This window comes from Lemur catta, chromosome 11, assembly GCF_020740605.2.
Source record: "Lemur catta isolate mLemCat1 chromosome 11, mLemCat1.pri, whole genome shotgun sequence".
NCBI lineage: Eukaryota > Metazoa > Chordata > Mammalia > Primates > Lemuridae > Lemur > Lemur catta.
In genome coordinates, this window is record NC_059138.1 from 10,856,558 (window position 1) to 10,876,854 (window position 20,297).

General features: G+C 39.2%; 1 protein-coding gene across 1 annotated transcript; it reads right to left on the reverse strand.

Moving 5' to 3' along the window:
* Positions 1-8,102: 8,102 nt before the first annotated feature.
* On the reverse strand, positions 8,103-9,061 carry TAS2R5 (taste 2 receptor member 5). Its single transcript, XM_045565255.1, is given in 3 exon segments — positions 8,103-8,483; positions 8,486-8,716; positions 8,719-9,061. Coding segments are annotated over 3 exon segments (894 nt in total). The 3' UTR covers positions 8,103-8,163.
* Between the last annotated feature and the right edge of the window lie 11,236 nt (positions 9,062-20,297).

Here is a 20,297-nt window from a genome sequence, read left to right on the forward strand (position 1 = left end):
GTAGATATCAGAGCCTGGAATGGAACCCAAAATTGTCAGATTATAAATCCTGTGCTCCTAGCCTCAGTTTATGGGGGAATCTGTGGCATCACAACAGATGTTGATTCCTAGTTCCCTGTTACCTCTCTTATAATACCATTCAAAGGACTTGAAGCTCTCACTTATGTATAAGATCCTGGGTACCAGAATAAGCTCTCCTAAGAAAAGCCACGCCTCATCTCAGCGCTATTATACATTGATTGCAGCGTGCTGCAGAGACAGAGCCAGTGGAATAGTGGAAAGTAAAAAAAGAAAACTTCAGGACAGGGTCAACAACCATAAATCAAGTCCAAGAGGAAGTCTGGCAGCTCCAGAGTAAAGTGATGATGTCATCTAGATCCAAGGATATAATTCCAGGGCAGTAGCAGAGTTTGAAACGCAGAGATGGCTGAGAGAAAGCAAAGGGCAGAAACTGGGATTAGCCACAGACCCTAGCAAAGGCAGGAAAGCAGGTAGCAGTCCTCTACTTGAGAAATTGGTAAAGCCCCACTATAGACAATGTTTATGCGTCCCCAAAATTCATATGTTGAAACCTAATCCCCAAAGTGACAGTATTTGGAGGTGGGGACTTTGAGAGGTGATTAGGTCATGAGGATTCTGCCCTCATAAATCGGATTAGTGCTCTTATAAAAGAGGCTTCAGAGAGCTCCCTTCCCCCCCCCCTTTTTTTTTTTGAGACAGAGTGTCACTTTGTTGCCCTGGCTAGAGTGAGTGCCATGGCATCAGCCTAGCTCACAGCAACCTCAAACTCCTGGGCTCAAGCGATCCTACTGCCTCAGCCTCCCAAGTAGCTGGGACTACAGGCATGTGCCACCATGCCCGGCTAACTTTTTCTGTATATATTTTAGTTGGCCAGATAATTACTTTCTATTTTTAGTAGAGACAGGGTCTCGCTCTTGCTCAGGCTGGTCTCGAACTCCTGACCTCGAGCAATCCACCCGCCTCGGCCTCCCAGAGTGCTAGGATTACAGGCGTGAGCCACCGCGCCCGGCCTCCGTTCCCCCTTATACCATGTGAGGTTACAGCAAGACAGCAGTTTATGAACCAGGAAGTAGGCTCTTACCAGACACTAGATCTGCTGGAGACTTGATCTTGAATTTCCCAGCCTCCAGAACTGTGAGAAATAAATTTGTGTTGTTTATAAGTCATCCAGTGTATAGTATTCTCTTATAGCAGCTCAAACACACTAAGACAAGTATTTCTCCCGATTTCAGAAATCTGGAAGTAATATAGGAATTCTGGGTACACAAGAGACTGGGACATACAGGATGGGTAAAGTAAACTCCCAGCAGGTAAAGATTCAAGACATAACTGCACATTATCTTTGGGTACTATTTTCTATTCTCATAGTTTAAAATACAATCTCTACTTTAATGAGTTTTATAGTAGGTAGAATAATGGCCCTGCAAAGATGTCTAATCCTGTGCATATAATAAAATCAGATGTGATTACGGTTAGGGACATTGAGATGGGGAGATTATCCTGGATTATCTGGTAGATCCAATGTAATCACTTGGGCCCTTAAAAATAGAAAAGGCAAGCAGAAGATTTGGTCGGAAAGATGCAACAGAAGAGGCAAGAGAGATTTGAAGCACGTGAAGGACCTGACTGGCATCGCAGGCTTGGAAAATGGAGAAAGGGGGCAATAGAGCAAAAAATGTGAGCAGTCTCTACAAGCTGGGAAGGGCCCTCAGCTGAAAACTGGCAAGGAAGTGAGGAATTTAGTCCTATAATCACAACTGCATCAAACTTTATACTGAATTGAACTCAATCCTGCAAATAATCTGAATGAGCAAGGAAATGAATTCTCCCCGTAAATGAATGTAACTCTCTTGATACATTGATTTTAGCCCAGTAAAATCTTTGCCAAACTTCTGACCCACAGTACCATAAGATAATAAATTTGTGTTCTTTTAAGCTTCCTATGGTAATTTGTTACAGCAGCCATAGAAAATAATATATTTTAAAAGCCACATATCCAAACAGAGCTGCCTTTTTTTTATAATGGTATGTAAAGATCTTCAATGCCTCCTAATTGCCCTGAGAATAATTCTAAACTCTTTCAAATGGTATCTAAGCCTCCTTGAGACTTGTCATCCAACCCTCCCCACCACCCAGAAAAAGTATTTCTCAGTACATAGACTGTCACTGGCATTGCCTCCTAACCCTGTGAAATGCAAATTCCAGCACAAAAGAATGTCTGAACAAAATATAAAGAAGAGCCCAACGCCCTCCCTTCCTTTAAGTTGGCAACTTAGTCAAGAACCATGCAAAACATATCCATTTAAAAACAAACATATAAACACAAGTATTCCTAACAGATAAATCTTCAAGTGTTGAATGTAAAAGCAATAATGTTCCTGGCAACGGAAAGTATTTCCTCTTCTCCCAATTGCCTAGGACTTAGGCAAAGTCAAATAATACCAATCACTATCCAATCACCTCCTCCATTTTGGTTTCCCCCCCCAAATTTTGCAACTCCATTAGAATGCTGTTATCCAGGCACCCTGACAAGCAGCACAGCTCTGGGGCTGAATCATCAAGTGGATACTTCCCCTGACTGGGGAGTGCTACTCCCCTCAGATCTCTTTCTCTCTGCTCCTCCCTCCACACCTGGCTCTTACATCAGAGGTTGTACTGTGCTCTCTCTTTCAGGAGGGTGTCAGCTGATATCCACTCATGTTATTCACACCTAATGGGTGCAGCACCCACCGTCTGGGGGATGGACACGCTTGAAGCTCTGACTCGGGTAGGGCAAGGGCAATATATGTAACCTAAACATTTGTACCCCTGTAATATGCTGAAATAAAAAATTAAAAAAAGGAACAATCTGAACCAGAGTATAGTCTTATCTATCAATACACTTTTTAAAACACTGGAATGTTTTGATGGCTACTTAATCTTCATTCAGTTTCACCAATAACTCAACATTGTGTATAATATAGAAGTTCTTAAAGCTACTCCAATAGTTCCCACTAAAAGAAAGGCACTGCAGCAAAGTTTTCAGCTTTTTTCTTAAGATGTTTATATATTGCTAAGGCTTTCTCTTTAATGGGGGGAAAATTGCGCCTGTTGGTTTCTTTTGTCTTCAGTCAATATGTTTAATTTCTCCTATTTCCTTTTCGGCATTCTAACAAATTTTGTAGCACTTTTTTTTTTCTCCAGAATCATCTCTAATTATATGCAACATTGACTCCTTTAATTCAGTTGTGTGACATCACATTCTTTCAAAATCCTTTAGAGTTTCAAGATTTTCTTTGATTGTTCAAATATTTCAGAATTTGCTCACTAATCTTATGATAATCAACCCACTTAGCCTTCACTGATATTTTTATAGTTAACTCCCCAACTATAATGAATATGAACTACGTTGCTAGCCAGAAAAATATTTTTAAACTTTTATTTTTGGTGTTTCTTGAAAATAAAAACAAAATATTTATGAGAATAAAATGCAATACAAAATCTTGTTCTGTTTTCTGCTGAGAAATGTCAATTTGATTCTTGATTTGTCCTTTCTCTCTTGGAGTTTTGTAAAATTTCCTTTTGTCTTTGATATTCTTGAGTTTCTCCATAGCGTATTTAAATGTGATGAATTCTCCCCGCCTTATCTGTCTTCTTTGGCACCCTTTGAGTCCTTTCAGTCTCAGTTTTTTAATCTTTAACTCAGTGCAATTCTTGATCATTAATTCTCTAAATATTTCATTCCTTCTGCTCCTTTTTTTCCATCTCCTTCTGGGACTCCAATCATACATATACTTACCCTTTTATTTCTATATGCCACATTGCTTTGCTTGGTTTTTACATTTCCCATCTCTTTATTATTTTCTCATGGCTTCTGAGAGAGTCCCTTGAGCTGACCCTCCAGTCATTAATTCCTCATCAGCAGCTGCATCCATTCTGCCACTTACTCCAACAGTTACTTTATTTCACCTAATTTAAGAAATGAATATTTTAGAAGCCAAAGAGGAATCAGACAATCAGACTTTTCCTCACCCCAGGGCCTGTCAGCTAGGGCAGGTGTGTGACCTAGAATCAGCCAACCAGAGGCTCCTACCCAGGATTTTGGATCTTGGAGCTATGAGTCAAAGAGACACATTCACGGAGGCAGTATCAGTGTTAAGAACACAATGCTGACAGCTGAAATGTGAGTGGTGGTACCAGCATCAAGTCCCTATAGTATGACTCCATTGTGTTCTCAGTTGTTTAGTCCCTCTTGGTTCCAATTCTGACAGTGATTCTCCGTCCTTCCCACTAGTTTTGAGACAACAAATTTCCTTCCAATAAATTTATTTTCTCCTTAAGTCATATGAAGTTGGATGATACTGTTCATGACTGATACAACAGATGACAGAATTTGGGATACGGGAGAAATGTAAGAAAGCTGAAACACTTATTTCTTCCTTCTACATAATTAAAACTCTGTAGATACTGTTATAAGTAATGGTTCAAAAAAAGTAGAGTTGAAAACATATTATTCATAATTTTAAAATTAATGACCAGAAGAATGACAAATAAAATAAAACTAATCAAATTTAAGAGAAGGAAATGGATTTGGGGTTAAATGACATAATCTACAAACCTTGAATGGGATTGAAAAAAGCTTCAGTTCAAAGTTTGATAAAGCAAGTAAGAGAGGCAAAATCTTACTATTTAGAGCTGTAAATACAACCACTAGAAAAACTAAAACAAATGATAAAATAGAATTCTATCTGGGCAGTGGGACTAATAATGGGGAGTGGAATGGAAAATGTCGCTATTCATTATTTACCTTTCTGTACTGTTTGAACCATTTTTAGCTATGCTCATATGTCACATCTTTAACATTTCAAATCTCTAGTCTGCACTTCCACATAACATACCACATAATTGAATGAAAAGCTATTAATATCTACACACACACACCCCTACACACACACACATACACTTATGCATATGAACCCAGCTGCAATTCTGAGAATGCAAACTACAAAAGATTTAATTACCTAGGAATCAATTCAAGAGCACAGATTTGCTTCCAGATTTGTTTTCCTGGCTAAAACACAAAGCAGCCTCATACTCATCATCAGCAGAATGAGGCACAGAAAAAGAAGGAAATCAAATTTCAAAAGGTGACTGGAAAATGAAATATTTTTCCCAGCTTTACTGAAGTATAACTGGCAAATAAAATTATATATATTTACAGTGTACAACATGATGGTTTTTTTGTTGTTGTTTGTTTGTTTTTTGAGACAGAGTCTTGCTCTGTTGCCCGGGCTAGAGTGAGTGCCATGGCATCAGCCTAGCTCACAGCAACCTCAAACTCCTGGGCTTAAGTGATCTTACTGCCTCAGCCTCCCAAGTAGCTGGGACTACAGGCATGCGCCACCATGCCCAGCTAATTTTTTCTATATAGATTTTTAGCTGTCCAAATCATTTCTTTCTATTTTTGGTAAAGACGGGGTCTCACTCTTGCTCAGGCTGGTCTCGAACTCCTGACCTCGAGCGATCCGCCCGCCTCGGCCTCCCAGAGTGCTAGGATTACAGGCATGAGCCACTGCGCCTGGCCAACATGATGTTTTGAGATATGTATACATTGTAAAATTATTACCACAATCAAATTCACATATCTATCACCTCACAGTTATCACTTTTTTCATAGTGAGAACATTTAAGATCTACTCTCTTAGCAAATTTCAAGTATATAATACAGTATTATTAACTATAGTCAATATGCTATACATCAGAGCCCCAGAATTTATTCATCCTGCTTAACTGAAACTTTGTACCCTTTGATAAACATCTCCCCATTTCCCCCACTTCCTAGCCCCTGGCAACCACCATCCTACTCTCTGCTTCTATCAGTTTGACTTTTTAAAACTCCACTTCTCAGTGAGATCATGTGGTATTTTTCTTTCTGTACATGGCTTGTTTCACTTAGCATAATGTCCTCCATAATCACCCATGTTTTTGCAAATGACAGGATTTCCTTCTTTTTATTTTCCAAGCTACCTCCTAAAGGTAAGGATTTCCTTCTTTTTAAAAGCCGAATAATATTCCATTGAATATATGTACTACATTTTCTTTATCTGTTCATGCGTTGATGGACACTTAGGTTGATTCCATATTTGGCTATTGTTTTGATCCTAAGAAAAGCAGGTCATAGAAACTACAATCTGTTGTGATTTTGGATCTTAGCACCCAGGCATCCCACCAATACCAAATTTGAAAGATTAGTTGTTTATTTCATCTGTTTAAAAGTACTCATAAACTTGAGCATTCCACAGGCTAATCCTATAAATATGAATGGCTAATCCTATTAGTATGAAGTCTTTTAAGTATTAGCAATGAGATACTTAAAGTTTAGTGAAAAGAGCACAAGATTTGGGGTCAAAAACTCTGGGACTATTCCATCTACATCATTTACCAGTTGATGATCTTGAGCAAATCATCACTTCAGCCTGAGTTTTGTCACCTGAAAAATGGGGATAAAATACTAACAGCATAAAACTGATATTAAAATCAAACAAGATAATGAACTATATATAAGATAGCCTGATAAAATGTAAAGCCCAATACAAATGTTAAGTACTGTTACTATTACAACTGGTAACAAAGGACATCTGTAAAAAAAAAAAAAAGAAAGAAAGAAAGAAAAGAAATAGCATAATGAAAATCCATCCTACCACTAAAAATATAACCAAGAAGAAGCACCTTTCCATTTTAAAAGAATGGATATTATTATGCCCAGAACACAAAAGATGCTACCTGACCTCACACAACTCACAGTGACACCCATGGAGTCAGTCTCCCCCTGAATAATGACTAACATGTACCTAGTATGCACCTCAATTCACAGCTTTGGGCAAGAAAAAGATACATGCTTGGGAAAATAGATTAATGAAAGGAGATTTTCTTGGTCAATAAGAAGTGAAAAATGTTTAAGTACATCAAGTATCATCCTTTTTATTCCAGATCCCCCAAAATTGAACCAAAAGAAACATGTTCAAACAAGGCTAAAAAGAAGGCTGAGAATGTGTGTAGAAAGAGGGATGGGACTTAAAGGAGGGCAGAGCAAAGCTTGCTCTTTAGGAAGGCAGCATGACAGAAAGGAAAGGGCACTGGACCAGGAGTCAGGGAACTGAGCTCCAGCCCCAGCGTGGACACAGGCTCTCTAGGAAGCCCTGGGCAGGCCACTGCCCCTCTCTGGGCCTTGGTTTCTTTATCTATAATACAAAGGAAGAGTTGTAAGACTAGTTAGCACAGCTAATCTATCATTTAGAAAATATTTATTAAGTGTTTATTATGGGCTAAGCAGTGTTCTAGTCACGAGGGACATAAGAGAACACAAAACAGACACAGTTCCTGCTGCCATGGATTTGCCATTTTAGAAGATCTCCATCCAACTGAAATACCTGGCACACTAAGACTCTGACTGTAGGCTGTGGAGACGCCAGAGTAGACAGCCAAGTGGCTAAATGACCAAGGAGGAGAAGGCATGGCCTCTTCAAGAGCAGTGTTCTTTTGAGAGCAGAAGCAAGTGCCCCTCACTCCCGTTTTATGCCATTCTAGGTCCTGACCATTGGAGCTTAAGACAGATCATGGCAGCCCCACTGACTTTTATTCTGAAAGGCAAGTCTAAGGCTCAAACAAACTTCCAGAAATATAAAGATGTTTTGTTTTGTTTTTCAGTTAGATGATTAGACTTACTATAGCAGAGAAATGGGAAAATTATTTAATAATTGGGTTTTTTTTTTAAAAAAAAAAAGCATATGTAAAATGGGCTAACATTAATGGACAGGTGAAATTTCATAAAAATTATTGAGCACTATATGAATTGATTCTAATCTCTGTTTCTTATAACAGGAAAAACAATTTATATATGTAATGTAAAAAATTAATGAATTGTTTGCAATACACAAGACAGAATATAATACCTCTTTTACCAAACATAAACCTCTACCCTTAATTTCTGTAATACAAATACTCTGCATTGCCAAAAGATAAATAGTAGTGGTTTCATTCTCTATTTCCTATTGCCCATTCATTGAATCAACATCAGAGGAAAAAAATCTTAAAAGATGTGAAAGTCAACTCCCCTATAGAGAGCTATCAAAAGAGTTCCTTCACCACACCTTTCCCCCCAGATCATGGGCCCCAGGATCTCCAACTACACACTGTCTTCCACAGGATTCTCTGACAAGTCTGCTTCACCCTGGGAATCTTCACGATCAATATGAGAGAATGAAGAGACGGATAGGCAGTCATAAATATCTCAGAGATGAAGACACCAGAGAGATCAGCAGGAGGAAACCTAGAGGCGATAGAGAAGGGAACAGCCACGGTATAAACCAGGTGAAGTATAATGAAGCAGCTTAAGGACTTCAAGGCAGTGATGTGAGCCTTAGACCGAGTGTCCCTCCTACCAGCTGTGTGGACCTTCATCTTCCTGTGGTGTCTATACAAGAGACAATCAGTATCCCAGAGGAAACAAGAAGCACCATGAAAGGCAACCAATTTCCTGCACCAAACTGAAATATATAAAAACAGTGCCAGCTTGAAAAGGGGTACAGATTGCTGCTGTTTCCTTGGGAAAAACTGTAGGGCTTTAAGCAAATTTGGACTATAAGTAACAAATCAATCATCAAGTACCCGAGAAAACACCAGAGACTCAGGGTATAGGCCTTCTGTTTCAGCCACAGTAGACAGAGTGTTCAAAGGTTGTGATCTTCTTGCAATAGAGGACACTGAGGAAGGTGGCAAACCACAGGCTGGCCTGGCTTACCAGGACCCAGAAGACACTGAGATAGTGAAGCCAATGGCTGCTCTGGAAAAGTGAAAACAGGCTTAACCCCAACATGATGAGCCACTGCAGGAGAAACCTGCAGCCAGCCAGGCCCAGGACAATGAGGTTGTATGAGGTCACCTTGGATTTTCGGACCTATTCTCCAAAACTCCACATCACAAGGACTCCATTTCCAAGCAGGCCAATAAGAAATTCAGCCACTGCTACCAGCATCAGCAGTCCTAGGCCAGCAGTCAGCATGGCTGGAGAGGGGAGTCTGTCACTGCTCCTGGCTGAAAATTTACCACACTAGGGTAAATTTTCACACCACAAAATCTGGTTTGGGCCTTGTCCTTCTGTAACCTGTCTTCAAGCAAGACTGAACAGCTGTGAGCAGGAACAAAGAGGTTAGAAGTTATGATCCCCTCTGTATTTGCATCTACATGGTTGAACCATGAGTCTAGACTCAGAGATTGGAAACAGTACCATAGATACAGACTCTCCATTTCAAAAGTCATGGGATTAAGTCTAGACACCAATACAAAATATAATGAGACCTCTCAACAAGAAAGACTAAATCAAAACATGCTCAGGTTCTATAAAGAGCCAGATATGAACACATATGCTATTAAAAAAAGAAAATTTACTTTCATAAAAAGAACATTGAATATGTAAGCATTAAAGTTGAATCATCTCAGAAAATAAAAATATATTTCATTATCAAAGGTAGAAATAGGGGAATCCTGGGGGAAGAAAATTTCAGAGAGGCAAAATATATTTAAGTGCCAAACTAAAAAATATAGGTCATGTAGGGGAGCCATTACCGTTAACCATGGTCTTTGAAGCCATTTGCTGTTTCTGACCATGCACACTTGCCACAGCTTATATCTCACATCAAGGTCTTAGAGAAAGGAGATGAGCTCAAAGAAATGAAAAAAGATCAGCACATTTATCAAGAAATGTAAGAAAAGTGCTTCATTTATTGTTCTTCAGATCACAGTTTCCCTGGGATCAGGCCAATATAAACCTTTATGGTAGGCTGAATTCTAAGGTAGCCCCCAAGATTCCCATCCCCTGGTATATACACCCTTAATAATCCTTGAGTGTGAGTAGGACTGTGAATAAGATGAGATGTCACTTCTGTGATTAGGCAAAGGTGAACAGCTTTTGCAGGTGTAATTAAGGCCCCAAATCAGTCGATTCTGAGTTAATCAAAAAGAAGGTATTCTGGGTGTGCCTGACTTAATCAGTTGAAAGTTTTGAACTTTGAACTGGGCCATACCGGAAGAGAGAGATTTTCCTACTGGGCTTGAGAAATCCCGATGTCATGTTATAAGAAGGCTCACGGCAAGAAACTGCATGAGGCCTCTATATACTGAGAGTAGCCCCCAGCTGACAGCCAGCAAGAAAAAGGTGACCTCAGTCCTACAACCACAAGGAACTGAATTCTGCCACCAACCATGTAAGCTTGGATAAGCTTCAAAAAGGAATAAAGCCCAGCCAACATTTTGATTACAGCTGTGACACCCTAAACAAAAGGCCCAGTTAAGTTTTGCCCAAACTCTTCCACAGAAACTATGACATAATAAGTGTATGTCACTTTAAACTACTACATTTGTGCTGCTACAGAGAAATAAAAAAACAAGTACAGTGTTCAAAGCAGGCTGGCAATGACTATGAGGAAACGCAGAGAAACAGCAATTGGGTTGGAAAGGAGGAAGGCCAAGTGGGTCTCTTTGGAAAGCAGCATGGGTGTGCAGGACAGGAGGGTGATACCAGGACCAGGAGATCTGGAGTCCAGCCACAGCACTGCCTCACACTCTCCGTGAAGCTATGGGCAAGCTGTTACCCCTCTCTCGGCCTCAGTTGCTCCACTAATAACTGAGGGATTGTATAACTAGATTTCCATTCCTTCAGGTAAGAGCTACAGAGTGCTTATTATGTGCCAAGCTACAACGTACTAGGCACAGGGGACAGAGCAGTGAACACCACACAGTCCTCGCTTACAGGGAGCGTTCCTTCTGCATCAACCCCACCCAGCTCCAATACCCAGCGCCCCAAAACCCTGGCTGCAGGCAATGGAGAAACAGAGAAGGTCATGACCTTCCACTGGCCAGAAAATCTAGATAAGGCTTAAACCTGTCTAAAAGCAGGGTTTCTTTGATGACTTTTTGAAGAAACATAGTGCTTCTATCTCCCCAACTGCCCAACCTAGCCTGGGCAGTGGAACTTGCTATACAGATCATGGTAGCCAACTGATATGTTTCCAGAAAGCCTAGTCTGGCCTAAAACATAAAATTTTCAGTAATATAAAAGGGTTTTTGACAGACTACTTTAATGCTCGTGCTAAGAGAAGCTAAACCAGATAGAGAATCGAGATAATCATTTAGTCAATTCTGCTAAGAAAAATGTTTGCCTAAAAAATATCCAGCAATTGGTATACAGGTTCATCTATTTTTAAAACACACATTATTTTTAAATTACTGCTATCTTCTACTTCCTTTTATCAGAGAGACATAGTGTATTGGCAAAGAAAATTGGATTATCTGCAGTTATTTGCAAAAATATGATACTTTCCATGCAAGATATGAAAACCCAGTTTTGACTTCAGAGTTTATTAAAATAATGCACTTTGCATTGCTTAGAGTACAATAGCTCAGGTTTCTATCCTGTTTTTCATGTTACCCTCTCATTTTGTTTCCAAATCAGAGAAGAAACAAGAAGAATTGAGAATAAAAATTTTATTTTACTTAAATCTACTTATTTTACTTAAATCTTCATTAATTTTACTCTTGTCAATTATCCAGCTAAGGGCCTAGATCTTTCTCCCCCATTGTGGCCTCTAGGATCTCCAAGTACATGCCATCTTCCACAGAATCTGCCAAGTCTGGTTCCTCATGAACATTATGATAGAATGGAGGAAAGTATGGGCAGACACGAGTGTCACAGAGATGGAGACAGTGGTGAGCTCGGAGGGGGAAGATTCGGAGATGATGGAAAAGAGGCTAGTCAATGTAGAAACCATGTAAAGGAGGAACTTTAGAGCAATATGAACCTTGGCTTGAGCACCCTCCTTATAGCTGTGTGGTCCTTCATCTTCCCATGATGTCTCTATGAAAGACAATCAGCATGCTGGAGCTAAAACACCACACATCAGTCAGTTTTCTGCACTGGACTGCAACGTATAAAAATAACACAGACTTCAAATGAGGTACAGGATGCTGCTGATTCCTCTTAATGGTTTGCAAAACTTCAAGCCAGCAGGAGCTAAGAAATGAAAAGGTTTCTTGAAAGACACTAGAAGAAACCAAAAACCCAGGCTTCAGGCCCTCCTCTTCAACCACAAGAAATCAGGGTGGCCAAAGGTCATAATCGTCATGCAGTAGAAGCCACAGAGGAAAGTGGCAAACCACATCCTATGCTGGCCTGGCTTACCAGGACTAGAAGACATTGAGATGATGAAGCCAACCACTGCTCTGGAAAAGTGGAAACAGGCTTAGAGAGGAACCAGAGGCCACCATGATCAGCCTGCATAGGAGAAAGTGGCCAACCCTCATGCCCAGGGCATATATTTTTGACCTATTCTCTACAACTCCAGACCACAAGGATTCTGTTTCCAACCAGGACAATGAGAAATTCAGCCACTACAACCAGCATCAGCAATCCCAAGGGTGGCAGTCAGCATGGCTGGGGAGGATAGTCTGTCCCTGCTGAACCAAGAAGTGCCCTGCTTCAGCAATGATGAATACATACAGCTCCTGGCTGAGGTCAGATCCCCTGAGGGTGGTACCAGTATTATGGTAGACCATGTCACTTCTCAGAACTCAGATTTTGTCACTGGCTGAAATTCATCATCTGCCAAAGATGTTATAGCTGTGTGCAGAAGAAATGTTCTTGAAGGTAACAGTCCCACCTTCATTGGATCTACATGAAGCTGGCCTGGGATCTAAGATTAGGTACAAAGCCACAGTTATAGACTGTACTTCCAAAGGACAGAGACCCCAGAGTACAGTCTCCTGAAATCCTACTCCCACCCTAGCTAACTTCACAAAGCCAAAATAAGACATTCTGAGAATCTAGACAGTGGCAAATGCAAGTCACTTCATGTTATAAAAAGGAAAGTATGACATTTATCAATTATTTGAAAAATACTTATTAAATGACTACTATGTGCCAAGTCCTTGTTCCAAGCTCTTGGAAAAAAATGTGAAGGAAACAAAGTCTCTGCTCTTATAGAGTTTATATTCTAGTAGGAGAGGAAAATAACTAATAGTTTTAACATGTTTGTAATTTGAATATATAAACATGAGAGCTGTATTTATACAAAGCTTTATTACAATGACAACAGAGAAAACAAAGGAAAGGATAGGGTAAGAAAACAAGCAAAAACAAACAGAAGATAGGATAAATATTAACTTCAAAACAATAAATTCCAAGAGAGAAATCTGTGAACCACAGTGGCTACTTCATTTCCACACGGGACTGTTCAGCATATCAGCCCTCAAAATGAGAGCTGCAAAGAAGGAGTATTTGGAGAGTAATGGCCTCAGTGCTTTCTAGTTTACTAGAGCAACCATTTGGTTTTTACTTTTGACACAACCAAAATGTGTCTGCCATAATAGTATCATACAACCTCTTTTTACCAAAGTCCCTTCTGTTTGTGCTCCTATATTCCATTGCTCTGAGCCCTCAACTATTTTCACAGTTCCTGAACCAAGAAAAGAAAGCCAATGAAAGATCAAGTAGAATACAAACAAAAGAAGAGACCCTCAGAGGGGCAAATTATGGCTTTACACTCAGCATCAGCAGAGCAGTCTATGCTACACAGAATAAGAATACTGAAAGGAAAGAAATAAAGAACAAACGTTGGTTTCAAAAACCTGGTACTTTCACCCAAAAATTCACTCCCTCCTACTGCCAGACTCAATACAGCTCCATCCCTACATATGACTGCAAGCATTTTCTTATTCTTGTACAAAATTTTAAATGCTTCCCAAAACCATAGCTACTTTGCCTCTAGATGGTGACAAGGCAACTGCTTCTTCAGTAGCAGCTGTTAACCTGAGCAAACTAATTCTTATCTTAATGAGCTATATTAGTCCACATATTCAGAAATTGAGCAGATCAAGCATGTTGTTAATAAGCATGTTTAATAGGAACAAAATTTATAAATGTACATATTCATAGTCTTTCCAGCTTCCTTCCCTACTGCCTTATGAAGAGGAGGAGTTCTTGCTCACTGGTCAATGCGGCCTCTTTGGTGCTGGAATTCAGGTGTTTGGACGGAGGAGGAAGCACTGAACCACACCATCCAGGGCGCTGGATACAACAAGGATCACAACCTTCGAGGAAGAATATAATAAGCATCGGCAGCATTGCTCAGGGTAGAGAAAGTGAATAGAGTAACAGCAGGTCAGTGAGGGCACTTTGCAAGATGAAAAAGAGGGAACTACTTATGTCTGCTTCCATGAGTGTGAAAATCTGGGGAGGGAGAATTTTTAAATGTAGCAGTCAAAATGTGGGGAACTCTCTAGGAGGTGGAGGTTATTTCCCTCCTGCTGAGTTTGGGCTGGACTTAACGACTCTGCCAAAGAATACAGTATGGAAACGGTAAAAATAGTAACTTTACAGTGTTCCTAGCTGACAGCATCTTAACTAAGCGATCAAGGTTACCACCACCAGTGACAAGTCCTGTTGATAGCACGTACCCTATGATGTGATGGGATGTGAAGGGCGCTCCACCTCTGTGGTACTTTCCCCCAAAAGCCCAGGATCCCCAGTCTAACTATGAAAAAAAACACCAGACAAACCCAAATTGAGGGACATTCTACAAAATCCCTGAATAGTAATCTTCAAAACTGTTAAGGTAATAAAAAACAAGAAAAGGCTGAGAAACTGTCACAGACTAGAGGAGACTAAGTAAAAATATATCATAGTTATGTAAAATATTCACATTAGCAGAAACTGGGTGAGGAAAATATGTGAACACTCTGTACTCAATTTGCAACTTCTCTATAAAATATTATAAAATTAACACTTTGTTTTTAAAAAGCTAGATAAAACTCAGATATGCATTCATCGTTTGTAAGTGAATTATGTATTTAGCAATTTGAGAATTTTGTCTATCGAGAGGAGACTTAGAGGACTAAGATGTTCCCATAACATCGAAAGATCCTGCTAAGAGTCAAGCAACACAGCACAGACGGGGCTTTCTGGATATGTGCCCAACCAAGGCAGAGTGTTCACGGGTTCATGCTAGTACCAGCCTGAATGGGAACAAGCCTCAGGACTAGCTTTCTGTTAGACATACTTACAAATAAGGCACTTGTGACCAAGCGCAAAAAGGCAATGTGTTTTTAAGTCAGACATATTTGGATTTGCCTCCCAGCCCAACCAGTTAGTAGCTGTATCCTTAAACAAGTCAATTAACCCCTCTGGGCTTTAGTTTCTGCTCTATAAAAATGATAATAACATTTACCTCACAGAGCTGTTGTGATGATAAAAAAAAAATTACCTATCTTTTTGCCTAGCAAGTAGTGTCATTTAATTAATGTTATTTTTCTTTCCTTCCTTGGTGATTTCTCTCCATAACCACTCCTTTCAATAAAGTCAGAGAGCACCTGAAGTTTTTAGTCACAGTATGCAAACCCAGGATGAACTGAGTTGCTGTTCTAGAGAAAGGCAACCAGTTCTGCACAATTCCAGACTCTCTAAAAAGCACAAAAAAAGATGAGAGACTGATTAATCCAGGCATCTTAAAACACATAGAAGTGAAAGACTGAAATCTTATAGTTAAACATATCAATATGTTTAACTATTTCTTCTCCTGAGATACCTGGATTTCAGATCATTATAACCATAGTCATTGTCCCAACTGTGAAAGCAGCAAAATTGAAACAAATAATTTTCCTGTATTTAAAATAAGTCAGAAATGTTATCAAACCAATCAAGTATGTTCCTGTGTTTAGATACCTCATCTGCAAGCAAGGTATACACACATCCAGTCATCTGCCCAGGGCATCTTGCTTCCTCCTGTTGACCCAAGGCAGAGTTATAGTCACCCCCTTTCCTAGACCCCATATACCCACACAGCCACAATCCAGAGACCGATTAATCTGTTCTGACACGATGCTGACCTCATGCCTCCTCTAGGTGTGGGGAGGAGGGTATAGGGATTGTGCCTCTCCTCTTTCTGTTGTCCTTACCTTCCATATCTCCCCTTTCCTCTCCTCTTCTCTCACCCCCATTAACCCATATCATTTCCTTGTTAATATCTATGCCAGACAAATTCTCATACATACATGGAATTTCCTTTCACACTTTTTCCCTTATGGAATGAAACTGGCCTGTTCTCTTAGGGGGGAGAATGAAGTTTATATCTGTGCCTTTCTTTAGACTACAATATCCAAATCCCTAGGGAGGCTTGTCAAACTCCACTTCCCCCTTCTACTCCCATATCCAGAAGGAATGGAGGCAGGGCATATAAAATTCAGAAAGAAAAAAAAAATTCCCAGTGGACTCTGACATGCTTCTTACCTTCCCAGCCCTCTTTGAGAACCAGTGGGCTAGACTAGAGGATCCACCTCTAGATTTAACTTGTAAAAAAGAACATTATTGAAAAATGTATTTTAAATGCTTTAGTAAGTTTCAATTTTACCTTGAGACTGGCATTTGAAGCCATTTTCAATTCATGTTTTAAAAGACTCCTTCCTAGTAATCCCTTCTCTTTCTCCCTTTCATTCCTTTTCCTTCTCTTTCTTTCTTTCCTTCTTTTTCCTTCCTTCCTTCCTTCCTTCCTTCCTTCCTTCCTTCCTTCCTTCTTTCCTTCTTTCTTTCTCTTTCTCTCTTTCTTTTCTTTCACAACTAGAATTGGCTCATCAACAGAATGCTGTGAACAATGATCAGGGAAACCCAAAGCCAAACATGTTTAAGTGAAATCTAAATAATATAAAGAAACTTTCAAATTTCATATCCTTGAAATTTTTAAGAATTTTATTTACTTCTTATAGAAATTGTATCTACTTTCCCATCAAATTTCTGTTGGTCTCTTCCTTCCCAAGTAGCAACATTGAAAAGAAACTTAAAAATTGTTTCTTCTTTAATGTTACAACTTTTTCATTTAAAAATATATCTCGGGCCAGGCACAGTGGCTCACGCCTGTGATCCTAGCACTCCGGGAGGCCAAGGCTGGTAGATCGATTGAGCTCAGGAGTTTGAGACCAGCCTGAGCAAGAGTGAGACCCTGTCTCTACTAAAAATAGAAAGAAATGATTTGGACAGCTAAAAATATATATATATAAAAAAATTAGTCGGGCATGGTGGCGCATGCCTGTAGTCCCAGCTACTTGGGAGGCTGAGGCAGGAGGATGGCTTGAGCCCAGGAGTTTGAGGTTGCTGTGAGCTAGGCTGACTCCACAGCACTCTAGTCTGGGCAACAGAGTGAGATTCTGTCTCAAAATAAAAAAAATAAAAATAATAATAAAAAAAATATATATATATATCATATAAATTTCAGGGCCTAAAATCCCAGAGTGTATATGATAACATGACATTGATTTACCTAAGGAAACTAAGTACCTACAAGATTTTCATACACCGCCCCCCACTCCCCTTATTTATACATCAGCAGCAGCCCTGGGTGGATTTTCAGCCTGGATACATGCTGCTTCAGACATCATTTTGAATATTTTCTTCTTGTCCTAGAAAAAAAGGTTGTTTAATTGAGCATGATCCCACGGTGTCCTGCGTCTTTCCACCCACCTTGTGAAACAGTGGGAAAAAAAAACTGGATTTTAGAGTCAGAAGACTACAGTTGGAGCTCTGGATATACCCTTCCTAGTTCTACTATTATAAACCATTTACTTAGCTTTTTGTGCCTTAACTTTCTCAGCTATATAATAGGTACAATAATGCCTACATTACCAAAGAGTTTGGATGCGCTAATAAAACAGTATGTGTAAATGTAGCCCATACAATATTGGGCTTGTCGCAGTTGAAAGTTAAATGGCAATGGCCCTGAGTTATAGCTACCACACTGGGTATTTCAGGAGGTTGTAAAGACACTGTCCTGACACCTGCCCTTCACTTCAGAAAGTGACCCTTCTTTATAAAGATTTAAACACCCCTCCCTTTCCTATAATAGGCAGTGAATACTGGGAGATGCAGGATATTGAATATTGATATTAGAGAGCCTGTAAATTATCATGTCTTGAAAAAACAAACCAAAAAAACATGATTTTTAAAAAATTTCTGGCTAACAAGTACTTAGTGGTGGGTATTTAGCAGAGCACACTAGAAATAACAAAACTATAAATCCACAGCATCGCTAAAAAACTGTGCCTAAGGAGGACTTTGGGCAAATACCTAAGCAAAGACTTGAGACTGTCTTCAAACAGCAAAAACGTTTCTAACACAAAGACAGCAAGCACATCCAACCCAGAGGGGGAAAAATGAAGACAGTGTAGGACAACAAAGAAACAAATTGGCAGAATTTTACCAATACAAGAAAAAGGATCCGAACAATGGAATAGAGCCTATTTGCTTACCTTTCTTAGTGAAGAGAAACTAGATGTTGACATCAGAACTCCCTATCTGTCCTTTAGACAGGTAGATAGATAGATAGATAGATAGATAGACAGACAGAGTGCATATACTGTATATATTTAAAAGTATGTTTTTTCCAATTATAAAAAATGTTCATCATAGAAAACTTGAAAAATGTAAAGAAAAATTACTCAACACTTTCCACCTAAAAATAATTGCAATTTACATTTTATATATTTCCTTTTAGACTTTTCTCATATATACATATTTTTATAAAAATTGGCATTGTATCATTATGGTTTATTTTGATTTCACTTAGGCCATATAAAAATTTCTCTTACTATAATATGGTAAATAATTGCATACTATTTTATCATAAAAATATATATTATTGTATGTTTTATGATATAGCATAAGTTATTTGGCTAAAGTAACAGAGACCAAAAACACAGCGCCTGAAAGAATGGAGATGTTTATTTCTCATCAACAGTCCTGGAGTTCAGACGTAAGTGGTCTAAAGCTGGTATGGAAACTCCACAGTGTCAGGAACCATGCAGCCAACTCTAGGATGGATAATCATGCCACTACCCCCAAGGATTCACCTCGTCTGTATGATCTAAGATAGATAATCATGACATCAGCATTCTGGGTCAGAAGAAAAGGGAAAAGAGAGAAGAGAGGGCATGGTTGCCCTAGGGCCACCACCTAGAAACTACATAATCTCTTCTGCTCACATGCTATTAGCAGAACTTGACAATATGGCAATATCTACTCATAAGAGGAAGCTGTACAATGTAATTAGCTGCCAAAATTCTGTACAGCTAACAATTTGATTACCATGCAAGAGAGGAGAGAGAATAGATATTAGGGGACCAATGAGGTTTTCTGATACTCATTTAGACTTATGACATAGTGTATATTTAATCATTTAATAATCCTTTTATCTCTTGATCTTAAGATCTAACACGATAAATACCTCCAGGTTTCATAGAATAAAATACTGGTTTGAGTAACTCTTACTAAATGTTTCAGTCAAGACTCTAGAGGCTAAAATGCAAAAAGTCAGGTAATTTGTAGAATTTGAAAATGTATTTACTTGGAGCTGCATAAATACTACATAAGCATAATATGAACACCAAAAAACTATATAAATATAAGTTATTATTCCCCAACTCCCAGTCCAAAACTTGTCTTCAGATTCCTATTGCTTTGGATGCATAGTCCTTCTGTTGCAATCCCAGAAACAGTGTTCTCCTGAAGAAGAATTGTGCTGTACGCAAATGCATAAACATGAAATAAATTCACCAAAAGTCAAGTACTCCCATAACAAGTCCAAGGGCTCCTTCAGCTTTCCACTGAATTCTATATCATATGGTGAGGTATGGTATTTTGTAAATTTGCACTCAGATGGTGTTAATTTCACTATTTGGCACTTGCTTTGGATCTTAGCCTAGCTCCCTGGATTTTAAGATCCTTAGAACTATTCTGGATTTGGCTTCTTTAATACTAACCACTTCCCTCTACCCATCAGCTCTGACCCTTTCTTCCTTTCCAGAACAAACCTAGAAATTCAGTCCTAAGGGTTCCTTGGCTAGGGGCTCCCAATGACCATTTACCCATTGCTGAGCCCTCATCCAGGGCTCCTCAGTTAAACCACAAAAATTTAACCAATCATGTGCACCACAATGTATTTCTTAATTTGGGAGAACTTCCCATTATCACTTCAGTAGCCAATGGAACAATGTGATGATTTCCATTATCCAGGGATGCAATCGCCATGCAAAATATGTGATAAGTAATGCCTCCAACAAATTCATTAGAAAATGTGACTTATTTAAAAATATCAGCAGAAAAAATTACAGATAAGCACTCAAATGTCTAGCATGTTAAATTAGCAATCACAATTCCTCAGATCACAGAGAAAACTGCTAACAGAGAAAATCTTACTCCCAAA